Here is a 21092-nt window from a genome sequence, read left to right as displayed (position 1 = left end):
AATCCATTTGTCTAAATGCATGCTTTGCATCCGGCTTCCATTCATGATGCATTCCCATCCCTTGCCCCTTGGGAGGGGAAGACACTTCAGCCTTAGAGAAAAATCTCTTTGGCTGGTATAAGAGAAACAAATGAGACTTAGATGCTTCAAATAAAATCTTTATTGGTATTTTTCTAAGTCATTACAAAAATGCTTGTTCCCTCTGGAGCAGTTTTGTGACACAGCCAGCAAGACGTTTAGGCTGAGCTACAATGCTGCTCAGTTTGGCTTTCTCATTCTGCACTTATGTACTGTTGTAAGTTTAATTTCTTTTAAAACATCTGATTCCTCTTGTTCTTACTTATTGTACGTAAAAGGATATTTCCTGTTTTCTTCATTATAAAAAAAAGTTTATTTCCTTTATTCTTTCCAACCTCTCCTGCTCCAATTCGCATGCACACTTTGTGCTCATTGGCCATTCCCTTATCCCTTATATGTGATTCCTTCATGCAGGAATATACATTGATTTGGATTTTAGATTTATTGCTTGTCTTTTTTGAAATCTGAATTAAAGATGAGTTACAATCAGGTGCATCAGTTATTTCTCTGCCCATTTGGTTCATAATTTGTACCTGAGGTAAGGATTTACTCAAGATCACAAAAAAGGCAAGTCTATAAGCTGGCGCCTAGTTTATAGAATAGTAGTTCTTATGTGTCTGTTTGGCGCCAATAATTGGCAATTATGTATATACTAGTAAAAAAGCCCCGTTTCTGATGCAAATGAAACGGGGGCTAGCAATGTTTTCTTTTGTGTGCATGTGGGAGTGTGTGTGTCCGTGCCCTCTGGCCTCTCTCCCCTCCCCCCTCTGAGTCCTTCACTGTTACAGAGCCAGCGATTTGATTTCGTGCTCTGCTGTTTTCCTTAACTGACTGTGTTACAGAGAGGGCGGGGCAGACACTCATAGGGAAACCGGATATCTCGCCCCCTTCACACTTCTGGCTGGAGGCTTCATAGAACGTTGGTGTTGCTTTTTATATAGAGAGAAGTGCTAGGTGCTATTCTATAAACAGTGTGCCTGAATCGCTTAGCATGCAACTGTCAGGGGAGTGTTTACATGGCCAGAGCATAAGCATGTCCCGGTGGCCATTTTCAAGGAGGAACCTTGAGAGGCAGGAGCAAGTGGGGTTTATTCCTGACCCAAGAACCATTAGACCACCAGGAAGGCCTGAGGAAGCCTTCAGGGGGAGGGGGCAGGAGGGAAATTGGAGGTGCTCCAGCCCATGACTGACAATTATGTGGGTGCCGGCCAGTAGTCACTACCAGCACCCACATAGCTAAGTAAATGAAGTTAGGACCACTTCTTATGCAGTCCTGTTTGGTCACTTAGCACCTGCGTAGCTCCACCCTCAGAACCCTCCTTTCTGGCCCCAATTAAAAGAAATGGTGTATTCATTGGCATTGCATGGTTAAGTGCTGCTGAATATAAGTGGCTGGCCCGCACAGCACAATTTAAGCGGCAAGAGTTTCTCCTGTCCACTTAAATTGTTGGAATATTGACCGATCTGTGTTTATTCCATGCAGTTTTGAATTTTGCTGCTGTTTTTGCCTCCACCACCTCCATCGGGAGCCTATTTCAGACATTATCGTCTCTGTGAAAAAGTATTTCCTGATATTACTCTTAAGTCTGCTGCCCTGCAACCTCAATTCATGTACTCTAATTCTATCGTTTCCCCATATCTGGAAAATATTTGTTTGTATATTAATGCCTTCCAAATATTTAAACATCTGTATAATATCTTCATTATTCCTCATTTCCTCTAGAGTAATCATATTCAGGTCTTCAAGTTTCTTTTCATAGGTCTTTTGGCATAAAACCCATACATTTTTGTTAGCTTTCACTGAACTGCTTCACTTCTTATGTCCTTAGAGAGATACGGCCTCCAAAACTGAACACAGGACTCCAAGTGGGGCCTCGCCAACAATTTTGTATGGAGGCATTAACAGATACAGCTCCTTTGGATTTCTGCTCCTCAACCGCATCACTCTGCACAACTTTGCATTAAATTTTAACTGCCAAACATTACATCATTCCTTGTCATTCTTACAGACCAGTTTAGATGAGCAGGTTATGAACTCCTACCATCTGCTGAGGCAGAGAAAACACTAGCCTCAAAGGAAGCCTATAAGTACCCTATGCAGCTCCTCGCTGGCAAATATTTTCTCGGTCTCAACAGATGGTAGATGCCTGTGCAGCCTGGCTTCTGTGAAGGGGCTTGGTCTGGCTTAGTGGGGGAGGGGGGTCGGCATTGCTTTCCCTCTCTCTCTCTTCTTTTGTGGGGACTGTCCCCACATGCTAAGGCCATTTTTACCACAGCATTTTTTGTGTATTTATAGCCATGTGCTAACGTTGCCATTAGTGCAGAGACATTTTGAAAAATTACTCCATCTGTACTTACTGCCACACATTTTGTAGGCAGTAAAGGCTTACGCGCTAACCAGTTAGCACATGATAATGAAGCTGCGCTAGCCGATTTAGGGGCCCTTTTACAAAACGTCAGTAAGCCCAATGCGGGCTTACCACACACTAATCTGGAGCTATCGCTGGCCCAACGCAGGCGCTGGAGGTAGTTCCAGCTCCAGCATGTGCCATTTCCCGCACTAGGGAAAATCAGTCCATATTTTTTAGCATGACGCTAACCTCACATGGCCACATGGTAGGAGCAATCTTACTTCATGGCCATGGCTATTTTCAGCCTTTTTTACCCGCTGTGGTAAAAAGGGCCTCAGCGCGCTGCAAAAATGGTGCCTGCCGCTAGCGCAGGGGCCTTTCTACTGCAGCTTGGTAAAAGGACCCCTTAGTGCAGGAATGTCCACCTTCTGTCCCATGACATTTCTCTCAAAAAAATTTTTTTTAGTCTTTGCATATTTGGCAGTTGCCGCAGAATACTTGAGTGAGGACCTAACACTAACATGCACCTAACACAACTTAGTTAAAGGCCCCTTAGTTTGTTAGGGTACTGCAATTTTATGTTTAAATTGAATCAAGATTACACTTGTTATCAGAACGTCTGAGAATAGTAATCTGTTTCTTTTTTTTTTTTTCTTTTCATATTCTAGTGATCAGACAAGTTGAAAAACGTCAGATAGACCCCTTTGCTGACATCATTTCAAAGATGATGGCTGAGACTGAGGAACTGGCGAAAAACGTTTGCCCACCATTAGGTAGGCACATTTGGAAATTTTCTTTAAAAAAATATATTTTTCACACTGTTAATTTCTAGCAAAATGATTAAAATTCACTTTGTCTGTACTTGAGAAACCTTGAATGTTTAAGGAAATGTACCTTAGACACCCCTGAATATTAAAGTGTGCAGGAACTGCAGAAGCTGGGATTTCCTACCAATGGCAGTTCCTAGAATTTGTAGATTTTCAGACCAAGGGGTTTGATGTACTAAACTGAAGAAAAAAAAATAATGGCCTAGCCTCTGTTTTTGCAAGATTTTACTGTGGGATGATTGGCACCAATTATTTGCACACGCAGCTGCTTTTAGTTGCTATTCCAAGAAGCTGTGTGTGCACAACTTCTAGGGACTTGTGTGTGTGTGTGACTATGGGAGGGGCATGGGCAGATCAGGGGCTAGGTGCGCAGATTATAGATTACTAGGAGTTACACACCTAACTGCCAACAGGTGCAAGCACTTACACTAGCCTTTTACATGGCATAAGTGCTTGCACCTAAAGTAAGGTGCAAAACTGCGGATGTACGCTAGTATTCTATATAACGGCAGTTCTACGTAGAAGTGCCTTTATAGAATTTGCACTTAGCGTGCATCCTCCCAGCACCTAAATTTTGCTGCTCTTTCTTGAATCTGCCCCACTCTTTCTCATTTCCAATGCAGACTACATGTCCTTTACTTATTCAGAAGCTGGGCTGGTTCTAGAGGGTCATGTCACAGCTCATAATGAAAGAGGCGTGGTTGCATCGGTAGCCCATTAGAGGAGATTTCAGAGCTGCAACATGGTCTTTGGTACACGCATTCACATATTTAGAACAAAACTCCCAATGTGATGTTGGTTTGGCCAGATAGACCTTCAGAATCTATTTGGGGCATAGAATCTAGCTTCAGCCCTCACCTCCACCCCCAAGTTCATTTCCTTTAGTTTCAGATTGCTCTAGAAAAGTAAATAAAAAGAAATATTATATTAATAAGAGATTATTATTTACTTACATTACATTAGCTAGGGATTGCCACATGTGAGGCTATCTCATCCTGATTGTCCTGGAGAAAGCAAAGTTACTTACCTATAGAGGTTCAAGAACAGCAGGATAAATAGGCTTACATACCCTCCTGTCTTCATTAACGGTGTTGAATTCTATTTTAAAAAATCGACTGGCTAGATACCATGTTATGATGGCAGGCTGGAAGATGCATGTGCAGTACAGTGCTCTAAAATGTTGTGTAAAACAAGCTGGAGAGCGTTCCCATGCAGGTTCTGTTGGATGATGTTACCCAGATTTGATTCAATTTGATATAGTTACTTAATATACCACTTAATACAATAAAGTTTTAGGACTTATTTTACTAAACTGAGCTAGCAATTCCTGGCATGGCAAATGTGCTGCAGCCCATTTTTGAATGGGCTGCATTGCATTTGCATAAAGGAATCACTAGTGTGGTTTAGTAAAAAAAAAAAAAAAAAAGGCCCTGGAATGGTTTAAAAAATTTACAAATTTAACAAAATTTAAGTAAATAGCAAAATTAACAAAAAGCTAAAATTAACAGATAGCAAAATTACAACTTTAACAAAATTTACAAAATTAAGAGAATTAAAAAAAAAAAAAAAAAAAACCTAGAATATATATCTAAATTTATAATCCAACAAAAGTTTTTTTTTGTTTTTTTTTCAAAAATCCAAGTTTTCAAAAGCTTACAAAAACCAGAATAACCAGAAAAAAATCACAGACATTAGGAGGTAAAAAAAATTCCATAAGGACCTTCCATAAGCTCTGTTACGTGTAGAAGTGAGTTTTATAACCTGAAGAGATGGAAATTGCAAAAGACAGTGCTGTGAAAAATGCAGAAAGCTGTTTATCGTTCATGGAGAATACCTGCTACAGGTAACTAATCGCTTTCAAGGAGCATCATTGGGTTTGAATCCTAGCATCCCTGGTTTGTTGTTCTAACTACTAAGCTACTGCTTGACTCCATTAGTGCTTGTGTAGACGGGCTGACATCTTTTATTTTAGCGTATTAATGTGTAAATCTGATAAATACAACCTTTTTTGCACTAGATGATCTGTCTAACATTAAGAATCGAAGTTTTGGAACTCAGAAATATGAACAATGGATTGTTGATACTCAGAAGAAATGCAGAGTGTTGAAGATGGAGAACAAAGAGGAAGAAAGCTTGTTATGCAGGACACTCTTTACGTACACTGAACACTTGAGAGTAAGTAGAAAACAAGAATACAACAGAAACAGATTTAGTTTTTGTGCTACTGCTTGGAGATATGAACATGATATTTCTTAAAATTTTAGGTGAGAGGGACATTTTGTTAATCCTGAAATATTTTGTGGGCCTGATATTTAAAGGTACTTAATCTGTTTTGCAGGCACGAGATATTCAGCAGCACTAACCCCGAAATCCTATAAATGAAACTTAAAATTGCACAAGCAGTTTAAATAACGAGCCAATTAGCAACAATAATTAGGTGCTGCTAATCAATTATTGGCAGTAATTGTTATTCATTAAAATTTACGTCCACATTTTTAGTTGCAGAGGTCTGTGTATAAATTTTTAAACACAGCTCCAAAAAGGCAGTGTGGTCATGGGCGGATCATCCAGGAGTGTTCCTAGAATTTATGCACACTCTTATAGATTAAGGGGGATCTGCGCCTAATTTAGATGCAAGGTTTTACACCCAGTTTTGCCTAGTGTAAATCTTTGTGTCTAAAGTTAGGTGCTAAGTGTATTATATAAACAGCACCTAACTTCCTGCACTGTTTATAGAATAGGGCTTAGTGCATTATTTTTCAGTGCTGTTTATGTGGGGCCTTTTTATAAAGGCTCGCCAAAATGTGGCCTGTGGTAGGGTGGGTGCTTGTATTGGATGCATGCTGAACTATTTCTCCAGCGCGTCTGGAAAAAAGAGTTTTTTAGGGGTGGGGGGGGGGGGGGGGGCGGGAAATGGACGTGTGGCAAAATGAAAACCAGCGCACATCTATTTATGGCCTGAGCCCTTAACGCAACCCATTGATTTAGCGGTAAGGGCTCACGCGTTACCTGCGTGGTAACCATCCAACTGTCAGTTAATGCCAGGAACACCCCCGTGGTAGAAAATTATTTTCTACTGCAGGTTTTCGGCTCAAGCCAAACTTGGAATTACCACCAGGTGCACGGGGATATGCCAATTTGATGCACGCTGCACGCCCTTACGCACCTTTGTGAAAGGACCCCAGAATTTGGTCCTAAATGTATAGTGCTGCTGAATATTCCCATTGATCAACTCACCACTGTCTGGATAGTGCTGGGACAATTCATAGACAACGATTGGGCAGTGCCGGAGGTTAACCGGTTAGTGGCCATATTTAGACCACTGGTCTGAATATTGCTGCTAACTGGATAACATTTCTGGGTCAGTTCTGAAACTTGGCATTCAGAGAATATCTGATTTTATTTTTGGCCAGTGATTTACTTAACTGCCAGGTTTGATTATCAAGCCCTGTATTTCTTGAACCAAAATAACAATAGCAGGTTCTGTTTTTTTTTTTTCTAATGTTTTATTTTCCTGACTGATGCTTAGTGCAACCAGGTAACTGAAAAGAGATTACATTTGGGGCAATTTTCAAACTGTCAGAGCACAGGCAAGGTCGTTATTCCATTTACTTCGTGAAATAATGATCAAATTTAAGCCATTTAAGCTTACGTTTACAAATTGAGGATGCTCGGAATGCTCTCCCACAGGAAGTGGTGGAGAGGAAAACGGTAACGGAATTCAAACATGCATTGGATAAACATAAAGGAATCCTGTTCCGAGGGAATGGATCCTCAGAAGCTTAGCTGAGATTGGGTGGCAGAGCCGGTGGTGGGAGGCGGGGCTGGTGGTTGGGAGGCGGGGATAGTTCTGGGCAGACTTATACGGTCTGTGCCCTGAAAATGACAGATACAAATCAAGGTAAGGTATACACAAAATGTAGCACATATGAGTTTATCTTGTTGGGCAGACTGGATGGACCATGCAGGTCTTTTTCTGCTGTCATCTACTATGTTCCAAAGAAGGGAGGGTTCCTTTCGTCCCATTTTGGATCTGAAGGCGGTCAATCGGGCTCTAAGAATATCCAGTTTTTGGATGGAGACTCTCCGGTCGGTGATTGTTGCGGTTCGGTCAGGAGAGTTCCTCACGTCCTTAGACATAACAGAAGCTTATTTACACATCCCAATTCGGGATGCCCACCAAAGGTTTCTTCGATTTGCAGTCCTGGGTCACCATTTTCAGTTTCCGGCAGCATTCAGCTGTGTTGAGATCTTTGTTTTCTTTGGAATTTATATTTCTCTTACACCAGGCCTATTTACTGAAGCAGGGACAGTCAGAGTTACTGCAAGGTGCTTCAGTTTCTCACCCCGCTACCTCTCCAACTCTTAAGAGATCTCATTTAGATTTCCAGGAGTGAGCAGATGAGGCTATCCCTGCTTGTCCCTTCTTTTTTTTTTTTTTTAAATTCTTTATTTATAATTTTCTATTTTTAAAATCACATAACATGACTGCAAAAGCAGTAACTGAATTTTACAAAAAAACTGAAAAAGAAATATAAATCTAGGAGGTTTAACCTCCTCTAGGTAAATACTTTCATTTATTTAGTCCACTATTAAATGAGGCAAAACACAATGCAAAAATTCAAAATAAGAAATACTATAAACATAGGAGCAGGAGAACTACTAAGCCCACAATTGAATTTAACAGCATTAGCCTACAGGATTGTTCTGATTAGAAGGATTCTCTTCCTCCTTAAAGGCAATAAAACTTTGCATTTTCTTTGGATAGGTAAACATATAGTTAACAGAGTTAAGAGAAAGAAAGCATCTGCAGGGAAATTTCAATAGGAATGTTCCTTTCAAAGTAAGAGTCCTCTGCTTTAAACCCAAAAACTCACGCCTTCGTTTCAAAGTCTCTCTGTTTAGGTCTGGAAACATTTGTATTCTGGAACCGAGGAACAATGCCTTCATATGTTTAAAGTATAAACGGAAGATGTTATATCTATCAGATTCAAACACAAATGATACCAAAAGAGTGGTGCGCTCAGTAATTACTTCAAGGGAACTTTCAAGAAATTCAGTTAGATTCAATCCCTGTTGCTGTTGTATTGAAGTTCCTTTTCCTGTAATATATTGAGCCCGGGTAATTGGAGGATATGCTTCTTTTGGAATAGCCAGAATTTCATTAAAGTATTTCTTTAACATATCGAGAGCCAATATAATCGGAGATTTTGGGAAATTAAGCAGTCTTAGGTTTAATTTTCTGGCATTATTATCCAGGTACTCTAATTTCCTGTTAACAATCTCCCTTTCTTTCGTGGCTGCCCCTGCTTGTCCCTTCTTACCTGATGTAGCCTCAGTTTATTCAGAGGAGCCATCATGGAAGGAGCTGTTAGAGCAGGGAGAGCTCCTTCCTGAGGAGGGGGATGATCCAAACGTACTGAGGTTATTTCATAAAGAGGAGCACAGTACTTCTATTTCTGATGCACTGGTGGTGCTTTCTATTGAGCATTGTGCTTTGGCGTCAGGAATTTCATCTTTGTCGATCATGAGAGGGCTTAAAGTTTCTTCTAAGGCCTTCCCAATGCATCCAGAAATTCAGGACCCGATTATACCAGAATGGGTCTCACTGGACGTGGGTCCGAGAGCGGGAAGAGCCATGGCTTGACTTTACCTATTAGTTTCAGTGGAGAAAGATAAATTGCACTTCCTAAGGTGTGGCGTCCTGGTTACGGCGTTGACTAAGAAGACCACCTTGCTGGTGGAAGGGAGCATTGCCTACATTTAAGCATGTTCTAAAATACACTTAGGTGTAATTGCCTAGCGTGCATTAATTTTAGGTGCCATATATAGAATTGGGCCATTAGTGCGTAACTGAGGACTTCTATAATGGTAATTACGCATGTAATTGCTAATATAGAATTTGCTCTTAGCACACATCATCCCAGTGCCTAACTTTAGAGAACCTTTTGATAATTACCTCCAAATTAAAATGGGCAACTTTGACTTAAACAGTCTGTTCTTTGTTCAAGTACCTGAATTTTTTTATTTTTTTTTAAGTACCATGGTCAACTGCATAAATGCATTTGAAAACTGGCCTTAGTATTTTAATGGAAAGGAATTTTCTTGTCCTGTCTTTGAAGTTTTTCACTCGATAAAGATGACTTTCCTATTTTGAGAGATTTGTGCTCTCTGGGGTTTTTTTTTTTTGTATTCCTGTTTATCTGTGTGCCGCAGATAAAATCCATAGTACAGAGAATTGTTTTTAAGTTAAGGTTAGTCCAGTCCACTCGTTTGTGTAACTTTTCTTTACATCCTGATAATTTTAGGATGGTAATTCAGATTGTGGTTTTACCGCATGCAGACTACTTCAATGCATTTTATTTGGGTTTACCATTGTATTTTCTTCATGCCTTACAGATAGCCCACAATTTTGCTGCCCATTTGATATCTGGGATTTTGCCTTATGAGCACATTTCTACAGTACTAGCTAATTTGTATTTCTGGCAGTCTGGTACATTCATTTTAAAAATCTATCTTTAATCATCAAAGCTTTGAACCTCGAGTCCACTGCTGCTTATGGCAACCTTGTTGCAGGTTTATTGTCCTTTGCAATCTGTCTGCTCTGCTGATAACTATCTCCCGGATGTTCCATATTTTTGTCAGGTTATGCTCAAGGATTATTGGGCATCTATTTGTACGTTTCTGGACCAGCCCTATGCAGTGCTGTACTGTGACCTGATCATGACTAAATAGATATGGATGGGCTGGAGTATAAATTTTAAGAGTCTTTGACATTAACTTCAGAAATGTTAGTACAAGAACAGTGCTGGGCAGAGTTCTATGGTCTGTGCCCTGAAAATGGCAAGGACAAATCAAACTCGGTATACATATAAAGTATTGCATACCATGTATAATGAGTTTATCTTGTTGGGCAGACTGAATGGACCGTACAGGTCTTTATCTGCCGTCATAGACCATGTTACTGCCTCATTTCTAATTTGGACATATTTTGGAAACAGCTGAAAGCCCATTTGTATAGGCAAGCATTCTCTCAAGAATGACGGTACATTAGTAACATGATGTTTCAATTAAAACAGTGTAGGAGCAAAGTTCATTGGCTGGCTTTTATATATTTGTCTTTGTAGATTTGAATTTTATTAAGTGTTTTTGCTTAATTTTAATTTGCATTTGTGATTTTCTTAACCACCTAGAATTGTAGATAGTGTGAGGTATACATTTTAAAAAGAAATAAATAAAATCAAGGTGTTTTTGTCTGTTTGTGTGTTCCCTTTCACAGAAATATAATGATGCTCTCATGATCAATGATGATGCACGCACAAAGGATGCACTGGCATACCTACAAGAATTTTTCACCAATGTCAGAAGTGGAGGGTTTGATACGATAGAACAGGAGTTAACAAAGAAGTTTGAAGGTAATAAAATGTGTCAGAGTGACACAAAAGAAACCCAAGCTTGTGTGATTGTTCCACTGAAGCCTTAGGGCCCTGTTTACTAAGCTGGGTTGTAGGTGTGCAAGTGTTTTTAGTGTGCACTAAAAATTAGTGCGTGCTAACGCTAGAGACACCCGTAGGAATATATGGGTATCTCTAGCGTTAGCGCGCGCTAAAAATGCTAACGTGCCTTAGTAACGAGGGCCCATAGTGATGTTTGAATTCGTAAGGAAAATGTTCTAAGCCAGACATCAGTTCTTAAGCATCAAAAAGGATTTTTAGCTCTGTAACACAGGGGGGAAGTTATCAACATGGGCTATTGTTATGTCAGGTTATTTTAGCACAGGGCCCCATTTTATTCAATAAGGCCCTGCTCTAAAATAACCCAACTTAACAGTAGCCCACATAGATAACTCCCCCCGCTGCCATATTTAGCTTATAAGAATATGAGAAATTGTTATAAGTTTATGACCCCCTAAATTTTTAATATTGTCAGTTTTGGCAAAGCAAAATATGTTATGTAGCTGCTTGTTTAACTTTATCATCTGTATTATCAACTCTCTTCTTGATACTACCCACTTATCTATTGCTTGTCTGTTTTGTGTGATCTGTTTGCCTCATTTATTTTTTTTTTTTTGTTACATTTGTACCCTGCGCTTTCTCACTCATGGCAGGCTCTATGCGGCTTACATGGGGCAATGGAGGGTTAAGTGACTTGCCCAGAGTCACAAGGAGCTGCCTGTGCCGGGAATTGAACTCAGTTCCTCAGGACCAAAGTCCACCACCCTAACCACTAGGCCACTCCTCCACTCTTTGTCTCTGTCTCTCTTTTTTGTTTTATATAAACCATCTTGTTGTTCTGAGTTGGAAAGGTCAAACAAGCTATACTATGGCACTTTCCACTTGTACTTTCCCGGTTTATCTCAAACTTGAAGCAAGTTTATTGTTTCTGAGCTTTTCTCTCTACTACTACTTATTTCTGTAGTGCTACTAGACATATGCAGCACTGAACATTAAACATGTATGAGACAGTCCCTGCTTACAATTTATTCAAGACACTTTTCTCAACTATATTCTGTTTGTTAAGCTCCTGCTGTACAAAATAACCTATTTCTTGTGCTTTTCAGATTCCAGGTAAGCTTCTCTTATCTGCTTAATTTTTGGTTAAGTCATCATTCCAGTTGCCCTCATACTGTTCTTTTGCTCTTTGTCCCTTACACCCTCGGTGGTCTCATTGCCTCCACCATTTATAAGTACATAAGTATTACCATACTGGGAAAGACCAAAGGTCCATCGAGCCCAGCATCCTGTGTCCAACAGTGGCCAATCCAGGTCACAAATACCTGGCAAGATCCCAAAAATGTACAAAACATTTTATACTGCTTATCCCAGAAATAGTGGATTTTCCCCAAGTCCATTTAATAACGGTCTATGGACTTTTCCTTTAGGAAGCCATCCAAACCTTTTTTAAACTCCGCTAAGCTAATGAATTCCAGAGTTTAATTACACGTTGAGTGAAGAAAACATTTCTCCGATTTGTTTTAAATTTACTACATTCTAGCTTCAGCGCATGCCCCCTAGTCCTAGTATTTTTGGAAAGCGTGAACAGACGCTTCATATCTACCCGTTCAACTCCACTCACTATTTTATAGACCTCTATCATATCTCCCCTCAGCTGCCTTTTCTCCACGCTGAAGAGCCCTAGCCACTTTAGCCTTTCCTCATAGGGAAGTCATCCCATCCCCTTTATCATTTTTGTCACCCTTCTCTGCACCTTTTCTAATTCCACTATATCTTTTTTGAGATGCGGCGACCAGAATTGAACACAATATTCGAGGTGCGGTCGCACCATGGAGCGATACAAAGGCATTCTCCAATCAGTCTGCCTGAATGATACATATAATTAATGAAGGCTCCAGGACTTCTTTGATACCTTTTCTGAGTTGCCCTCTTAGTGCCACTGGTAGGTTAGCAGGGACTGCCACCGTGGTGATTGCTGCCTTCTGTGTTTTCCTGGGTTTGAGCTCACCATGGTAGTGGCACAGAGCATTGCAGCTTGAGCCATAATGCTGGCCCAGCACCATCATCTTGGCTGTAAGCTTATGCCTTTGTAAGTCTTCTTGTATATACCTGTCATATGAATACCACTGTAAAGTTTTGTTTTCTCCTATAGCCAATGTTTCCGTAGGGGTAAAGTGAACCAACATGTGATCCTCCTCACTCCTTATATGTACTACTACTTACTACTTATCATTTCTAAAGCGCTACTAGACGTACGCAGCGCTGTACACTTGAACATGAAGAGTCAGTCCCTGCTCGACAGAGTTTACAATCTAATTAGGACAGACAAACAGGACAAACAAGAGATAAGGGAATATTAAAGTGAGGATGATAAAATAGTTGAATGGGTCTGCAGCATATTTGGTGTCAGTTCCACCAAATGGTAGACAGGATAGTTTTGGATAGTTTTGTGTGGGTGGAGAGCAGTTGTTTCCAAGGCATCCCTAACCATTCTGCTTTCCAAGATAATATATTGAATGTGAATAAGCGATTTTGATAACCTGGAGACCTATTGCATATAAATGTACATTACCACAGACCCCTGAGTCACAGAGTAAATTCACAGATCTGATTTATATTTTTTGTGTAGATAAACTACAGGAGCTGACTAAGATATCAGAAGATAAATCAAATGAAAATCCCAAACTGGATGACCTCGCCTTTATCTTGGATGAAGAATATCATATGAACCCACAGACAAGGACACTCCTCTTTGTAAAGACTAGAGCTTTAACAACAGTAAGTAAGAACATACAATGCTGCTTGCCAGGGGAGACCAACAGTTCAATCCCAGTGTCCTGCATCTAACATTTTGGTCACTAGGAAGTACCCAGAAAATTCCAAAGATTAGATTCTTTTCAGGTAGTTTTCCCCAAATCTTTGTGGCTAATAATTATTTATAGACATTTCCTCCAGGAACTTGCCAACCCCTCTTTAAACCCAGCAATGCTAGATGCCTTGAACACATCTTTTGGCATCGGATTCCACAGCTTAAATTGTGTGTTAGGTGAAAATAATTGAAGATCACTAACCTATTGAGCCTTTCCTCATAAGGAAGCTGAATCATTCTCTTTGTCATTTTTGTTGCCGTTCTCTGTAGTTTTTCTAATTCTGCCATATTTTTTGAGCTGGGGTGAATGGAACTGCACATGTTGTTCAATATGTAGTTGTGCCATAGATCTGTATTCTGATATTCACAGTTTTATTCTCCATTTCTTTCCAAATACAGTGGGGGAAATAAGTATTTGATCCCTTGCTGATTTTGTAAGTTTGCCCACTGACAAAGACATGAGCAGCCCATAATTGAAGGGTAGGTTATTGGTAACAGTGAGAGATAGCACATCACAAATTAAATCCGGAAAATCACATTGTGGAAAGTATATGAATTTATTTGCATTCTGCAGAGGGAAATAAGTATTTAATCCCTCTGGCAAACAAGACCTAATACTTGGTGGCAAAACCCTTGTTGGCAAGCACAGCGGTCAGACGTCTTCTGTAGTTGATGATGAGGTTTGCACACATGTCAGGAGGAATTTTGGTCCACTCCTCTTTGCAGATCATCTCTAAATCATTAAGAGTTCTGGGCTGTCGCTTGGCAACTCGCAGCTTCAGCTCCCTCCATAAGTTTTCAATGGGATTAAGGTCTGGTGACTGGCTAGGCCACTCCATGACCCTAATGTGCTTCTTCCTGAGCCACTCCTTTGTTGCCTTGGCTGTATGTTTTGGGTCATTGTCGTGCTGGAAGACCCAGCCACGACCCATTTTTAAGGCCCTGGCGGAGGGAAGGAGGTTGTCACTCAGAATTGTACGGTACATGGCCCCATCCATTCTCCCATTGATGCGGTGAAGTAGTCCTGTGCCCTTAGCAGAGAAACACCCCCAAAACATAACATTTCCACCTCCATGCTTGACAGTGGGGACGGTGTTCTTTGGGTCATAGGCAGCATTTCTCTTCCTCCAAACACGGCGAGTTGAGTTCATGCCAAAGAGCTCAATTTTTGTCTCATCTGACCACAGCACCTTCTCCCAATCACTCTCGGCATCATCCAGGTGTTCACTGGCAAACTTCAGACGGGCCGTCACATGTGCCTTCCGGAGCAGGGGGACCTTGCGGGCACTGCAGGATTGCAATCCGTTATGTCGTAATGTGTTACCAATGGTTTTCGTGGTGACAGTGGTCCCAGCTGCCTTGAGATCATTGACAAGTTCCCCCCTTGTAGTTGTAGGCTGATTTCTAACCTTCCTCATGATCAAGGATACCCCACGAGGTGAGATTTTGCGTGGAGCCCCAGATCTTTGTCGATTGACAGTCATTTTGTACTTCTTCCATTTTCTTACTATGGCACCAACAGTTGTCTCCTTCTCGCCCAGCGTCTTACTGATGGTTTTGTAGCCCATTCCAGCCTTGTGCAGGTGTATGATCTTGTCCCTGACATCCTTAGACAGCTCCTTGCTCTTGGCCATTTTGTAGAGGTTAGAGTCTGACTGATTCACTGAGTCTGTGGACAGGTGTCTTTCATACAGGTGACCATTGCCGACAGCTGTCTGTCATGCAGGTAACGAGTTGATTTGGAGCATCTACCTGGTCTGTAGGGGCCAGATCTCGTACTGGTTGGTGGGGGATCAAATACTTATTTCCCTCTGCAGAATGCAAATAAATTCATATACTTTCCACAATGTGATTTTCCGGATTTAATTTGTGATGTGCTATCTCTCACTGTTACCAATAACCTACCCTTCAATTATGGGCTGCTCATGTCTTTGTCAGTGGGCAAACTTACAAAATCAGCAAGGGATCAAATACTTATTTCCCCCACTGTAATTCTTAAACATTCACTTTGATTTTTTTTTTTTTTTTTTACTGGGACTGTCCACCAGTGATAGAGGGGGCAGTTGTGCTTACCTCTCTAATACCACCTTAAAAATAAAATGTTATTTCATTTGAACCAGTTGATAGTCTTTCCAACATTCTTTATCTAACCTCATGCCCATCCTGGAAAAGGCAGCTTGCACACCTTGGATTGCAAGAGAGCATTTGCCTATTACATGGAGTGGACCAGGCCCCACAGACAGTCTGCCCAGCTTTTTGTTACTTTTGATCCCACCAAGATAGGGATCGCTATCAGGAAATGCACCATTTCTATTTGACTGGCAGATTTCATTTCCTTCACTTATGACCAGGCTGGGCTGGCCTTGGAGGGTCATTTCATTGCTCATAATGTCAGAGCCATGGCTATGTCGGTAGCCCACTTGAGGTCAGCCTCCATTGAAGAGATTTGCAAGGCTACTACGTCTTCAGTGCACACATTCACATCACACTACTGCCTTCAGCATGATACCCGATGCGATAGTCGGTTCGGGCAGTCAGTGTTGCAGAATTTGTTTGGGATCTAGAATCTAACTCCACCCTCCTAGGCCTGTTTTATTCTGTTGCAGGCTGCACTCTCATTCAGATTGTATATAGTTTCAGGTTAATCTTTGTTTTGTCCTGTCCGTTGTGAGGCCCAATTGAGGATTCCCCACTTCTGAGATTTGTAAGCCTGCTTGTCCTCTGAGAAAGTGCAGGTACTTACCTGTAGCAGGTGTTCTCCGAGGACAGAAGGCTTTATATTCTCATAATCCCTCCCACCTCCTCTTGGAGTTGTCTCCTTTGTTTTTTTACTTTATTTTTCACTATAGAATTAAACTGAGGAGATCTCGTTCTCGTGGTGGGGAGGCACTCGTTCATGCACGGTGGAGCACGTCTCATGCTCCACAAAGCTCTCATGTAGCGCTGGTAATTTCAGGACCGGGCAACGCGGATTGGCGTCACCCACTTGTGAGAATATAAAGCCTGATGTCCTCGGAGAACAAATGCTACAGGTAGTACCTGTGCTATACAATAAGAATTAGTACCTCAATTATAAATATATACACCCATCACAAAGTTAACTGTTTTCTTTGAGGGTCGTGGAAAATTCTTCACCATTAATCGTTCTCTCAATAGTCAAGTTCCCATACATATAGGACTAGATTCAGAAAATGGCACTGAAAACAAAACGGTGCTCAATGCTATTCCACAGTGGGCACTAAAAGATGAAACCAGATGTAATTACTACTACTACTACTACTTAACATTTCTAAAGCGCTACTAGGGTTACGCAGCGCTGTACAGTTTAACAAAGAAGGACAGTCCCTGCTCAAAGGAGCTTACAATCTAAAGGACAACATGTGCAGTCAGCTTACAATCTAATGGACAACATGTTCAGACAGTCAATTGGGGCAGTCTAGATTTCATGGATAGAGGTAAAATGATTAGGTGCCGAAGGTGACTTTGAAGAGATGGGCTTCGAGTAAGGATTTGAAGATGGGCAGGGAGGGGGCTCTGCGTATGGGCTCAAGGAGTTTGTTCCAAGCATAGGGAGAGGCAGGGCAGAAAGGGCGGAGCCTGGAGTTGGCGATGGTGGAGAAGGGAGCAGAGCGGAGGGATTTGTCCTGTGAGCGGAGGTTTCGGGTAGGAGCGTAAGGGGAGATAAGGGTAGAGAGGTAGTGAGGGGCAGCAGATTGAGTGCATTTGTAGGTTAGTAGGAGAAGTTTGAACTGTATGCGGTACCTGATTGGAAGCCAGTGAAGTGACTTGAGGAGAGGGGTGATATGAGCATATCGGTCCAGGCGGAAGATAAGACGTGCAGCAGAGTTCTGAACGGATTGAAGGGGAGATAGGTGGCTAAGTGGGAGGCCAGTGAGGAGTAGGTTGCAATAGTCAAAGCGAGAGGTAATAAGAGAGTGGACGAGAGTTCAGGTGGTGTGCTCAGAGAGGAAAGGGCGAATTTTGCTGATGTAGAGAAAGAAGCGACAGGTCTTGGCTATCTGCTGGATATGCGCGGAGAAGGAGGAGTCGAAGATGACTCCAAGGTTGCGGGCAGATGAGACGGGGAGGATGAGAGTGCCATTGACTGAGATAGAGAGTGGGGGGAGAGGAGATGTAGGTTTGGGTGGAAAGATAATAAGCTCTGTCTTGGACATGTTCAGTTTCAGGTGGCGGTTGGACATCCAGGCAGCAATGTCGGATAAGCAGGCCAATACTTTGGCCTGGGTTTCCGCAGTGATGTCTGGTGTGGAGAGATAAAGCTGGGTGTCGTCGGCATAGAGATGATATTGGAAGCCATGAGATAAGATCAGCGAGCCCAGGGAAGAGGTGTAGATTGAAAAAAGAAGGGGTCCAAGGCCAGATCCCTGAGGAACTCCAACAGAGAGCGGGATGGGGGTGGAGGAAGATCCATGAGAATGTACTCTGAAGGTATGGTGGGAGAGATAGGAGGAGAACCGGGAGAGGACAGATCCCTGGAACCCAAATGAAGATAGTGTGGCAAGGAGTAAATTGTGATTGACAGTGTCAAATGCGGCGGATAGGTCGAGGAGGATGAGGATGGAGTAATGACCTTTGGATTTGGCAAGGAACAGGTCATTACAGACTTTGGTGAGTGCCGTTTCTGTCGAGTGTAGAGGGCGAAAACCAGATTGAAACGGATCGAGGATGGCATGAGAGGAGAGAAAATCGAGGCAGCGGCTGTGAACGGCGCGTTCAAGTATCTTGGAGAGGAAGGGTAGGATGGAGATGGGGTGATAGTTGGAGGGATAGGTAGGGTCGTGATGTTTTTTTGAGGAGAGGTGTGACTACAGCATGCTTGAAGGTGTCAGGGACGGTTGCAGTGGAGAGAGAGAGGTTGAGGATATGACAGATGAAGGGGGTGACAGTAGGAGAGATGGTGTTAAGTAAGTTGGTGGGGATGGGGTCAGAGGAACAGGTGGTGCATTTCGAGGTGGAAAGAAGGTGGGCGGTTTCCTCTTCGGTGATATTAGGAAAAGAGGAAAAGGAGACCTGGGTTGGTTGGTTGAGGGAATGGGTTAGAGGGTGAGGAGGAGGAGGTGGTTTGGTAGTAAATTTGAGGTTGATCTTTTGTACCTTATCGCAGAAGTAGTCAGCCAGAGTTTGAGGAGAGAGTGAGGGGGGGGGGGGGGGGGTGGGAGCGGAGGGCACTTTAAGGAGGGAGTTAAGGGTGGCGAAGAGACGACGAGGGTTGGAGCTGAGGGAATTAGTTAATTGGGTGTAATAGTCCTGTTTGGCAAGGAATAGGGAGGACTGGAAGGAGGATAGCATGAATTTGTAATGAATGAAGTCGGTATGGGTGCGAGATTTCCTCCAGAGGCGTTCTGCAGGTCGGGCGCAGGAGTGAAGGTATCGGATGCAGGGGGTCAGCCAGGGCTGGCCAGTGTCCAGTGTGGGCACACAGTCATGGTATTCTATAACACTGCACACAGATTTTAGGAGAGCCCCTCTCCCGCCCATGCCAGATCCCCTTTTGGGTTGCCCACTAAGGGGTCCTTTTACTAAGCTGTGGGAAAAAGGGCTAGTGGCGGGGGCCGTGTTTCCGGTGCGCCAGGGCACTTTTTATCTCAGCATGTAAAAAGCCCCCAAAAAAGACATGGCCATGCAGTGAGGAGCACTTACCACCACCCATTGAGGTGGCGGTAAGCGCTTCTGTGGTAACTTCAATTACTGCCTGGTTAGCGCTGTGCTAGACAAAAAATTTCCAGGGACTGCCGGAAATGGTGAGCGCTGAACCTGGAATTACTGCTGGCAGCCATGTTGGTCCTGTGTTAGTTTTTAGAGCGCGGTAAGCCCATGTTGGTACCACCGCTTTGTAAAAGGGCCCCTTTGGGCGCACACTGTTATAGAATAGCATGTAACAAATCCAGTAGCGCATGCAAATCCAAATTGGTGCCAGTTAGCACCCAGTTAGCACTGATTGACTTGTTAGCCAATTTAGTTGGGTGCCCATCTTGAATTGAGGCCCAATTTCTAGTGCCATATATAGAATCAGAGGGATAGTGTAGTCCCATATAGCTTATTTAATCTCAAGCTTACTTTAATTGTCTTCCAAAATTAAGGTGTAATAAATTATTGAGTACTTACCTTATACTTTTTTCAATCATTTGCGAGCCATTAATCTTCAAGGAGACTTTACTTATGACATGAATTCATGTTTCACTTAGCAGCTGTAGTGAGGAAATGTCTCCTAGGAGAATAAAGGTTAACATCACACATCACTATTTTGTTAAAATAAACAACTTAAATTTTTTTAAATTATTTTCACCTTACATAATAATCCACCAACCTTCTTTCATATTTATTCTGTCTCTCATGTGGCTCTATCAAAGATGGCTGTTGCATTTTTTCATTATCTTATATAACTACTCAACTATATAGCCAATCACACAACTGGATCAGATCAATGTCACCCATTCTACTTCCTTATTCAACCCTTTCGGTTCAGTAGAATTAAGATTGAGTATCCATTGCTGTTCTTTGTAGTTTAAAACTCCTAAGTTGCAGCTTGCAGAATTAGTTATTAAACAAAATTATTTTTGGTTTGCAGGGGACTTTTATGAACAGATAGATCAGTAGAGTAGCAGTGGGAGCCACCTTTGCCCCCTCTGTGGCATCATTATATGTGACGAACTTCAAAGAATTGTCTCTATCCAGCAGGAGAATTTGGTCCAGTAGCACTTTGGAAATGGTTTTTAAATGACATATTTTGCCTAAAGACCAGCACTAAAGAAGAATTACAAAACTTGGCACAGTTCTACTATTGATTTATTAGATGTCTAAGTTTCAAAGGAAAGGGAGTGTTTTTCTACTTCAGTTTTTAGGAAGCTGACTAGTCAAAACACATATCTACAGTTCAGCAGTTTCCATTGCTATAAATTAAAAAGTAGTCTTCCAGTCAGTCAGTTCCTTCATGTTTGACATATATGTTGTTCGTTGGTGTAATAAAATTCCTAGATGTAATTAATGACTACTTCTTGACGCTGTTGGTCCAAGAACTGACAAGAGGGGGAGCTATTTTAGTTCTAGTCCTTAGTGGAATGCAGGGCATAGTATGAGAGAGAGGTAACGGTGTTGGATCCGCTGGGAAATGGTGAAAATAACATATTCAGATTTGATCTGATAACTGGTGTGAAGTCACTAAGGAAATGTACTGTAGCAGTATTTAATTTTTCAAAGGGCGACTAAAAATAAGGAAAATGGTTAAAAAGAAACTAAAAGGATTGGCTGCAAATGTTAGGACTTCAAATCAGGCATGGACGTTGTTTAAAAATACGATCGTGGAAGCCCAGACCAGATGTATTCCACTTATTAACAAAGGTGGAAAGAAGAGCAAACGACAGCCAGCGTGGTTAAAAGGTGAAGTTAAAGAGGCTGTTAGAGCCAAAAGAACATCCTTCAAAGAATGAAAAAAGGATCCGAATAAAGAAAATAAGAAGCAACATAAGCACTTTAAAACTAGATGCAAAGCATT

At 41.8% G+C, this 21092-nt stretch overlaps 1 protein-coding gene across 1 annotated transcript in view; it reads left to right on the top strand.

Annotated features, from left to right (window-relative positions):
• The window catches only part of DDX58 (DExD/H-box helicase 58), a 103091-nt gene that overhangs the window by 62937 nt on the left and 19062 nt on the right, over positions 1-21092 (top strand). The window contains exons 11-14 of the mRNA XM_030193733.1: positions 3098-3202; positions 5274-5431; positions 10536-10671; positions 13340-13488. Of these exons, the coding sequence (XP_030049593.1) occupies positions 3098-3202; positions 5274-5431; positions 10536-10671; positions 13340-13488 (548 nt within the window). The remainder of the gene's footprint in view (positions 1-3097; positions 3203-5273; positions 5432-10535; positions 10672-13339; positions 13489-21092) is intronic.

Source organism: Microcaecilia unicolor, chromosome 2 (genome assembly GCF_901765095.1).
Source record: "Microcaecilia unicolor chromosome 2, aMicUni1.1, whole genome shotgun sequence".
Taxonomy (NCBI): domain Eukaryota; kingdom Metazoa; phylum Chordata; class Amphibia; order Gymnophiona; family Siphonopidae; genus Microcaecilia; species Microcaecilia unicolor.
Note: the sequence above shows the minus strand (reverse complement) of the source record. Positions and strands in the feature narration are given on the sequence as shown.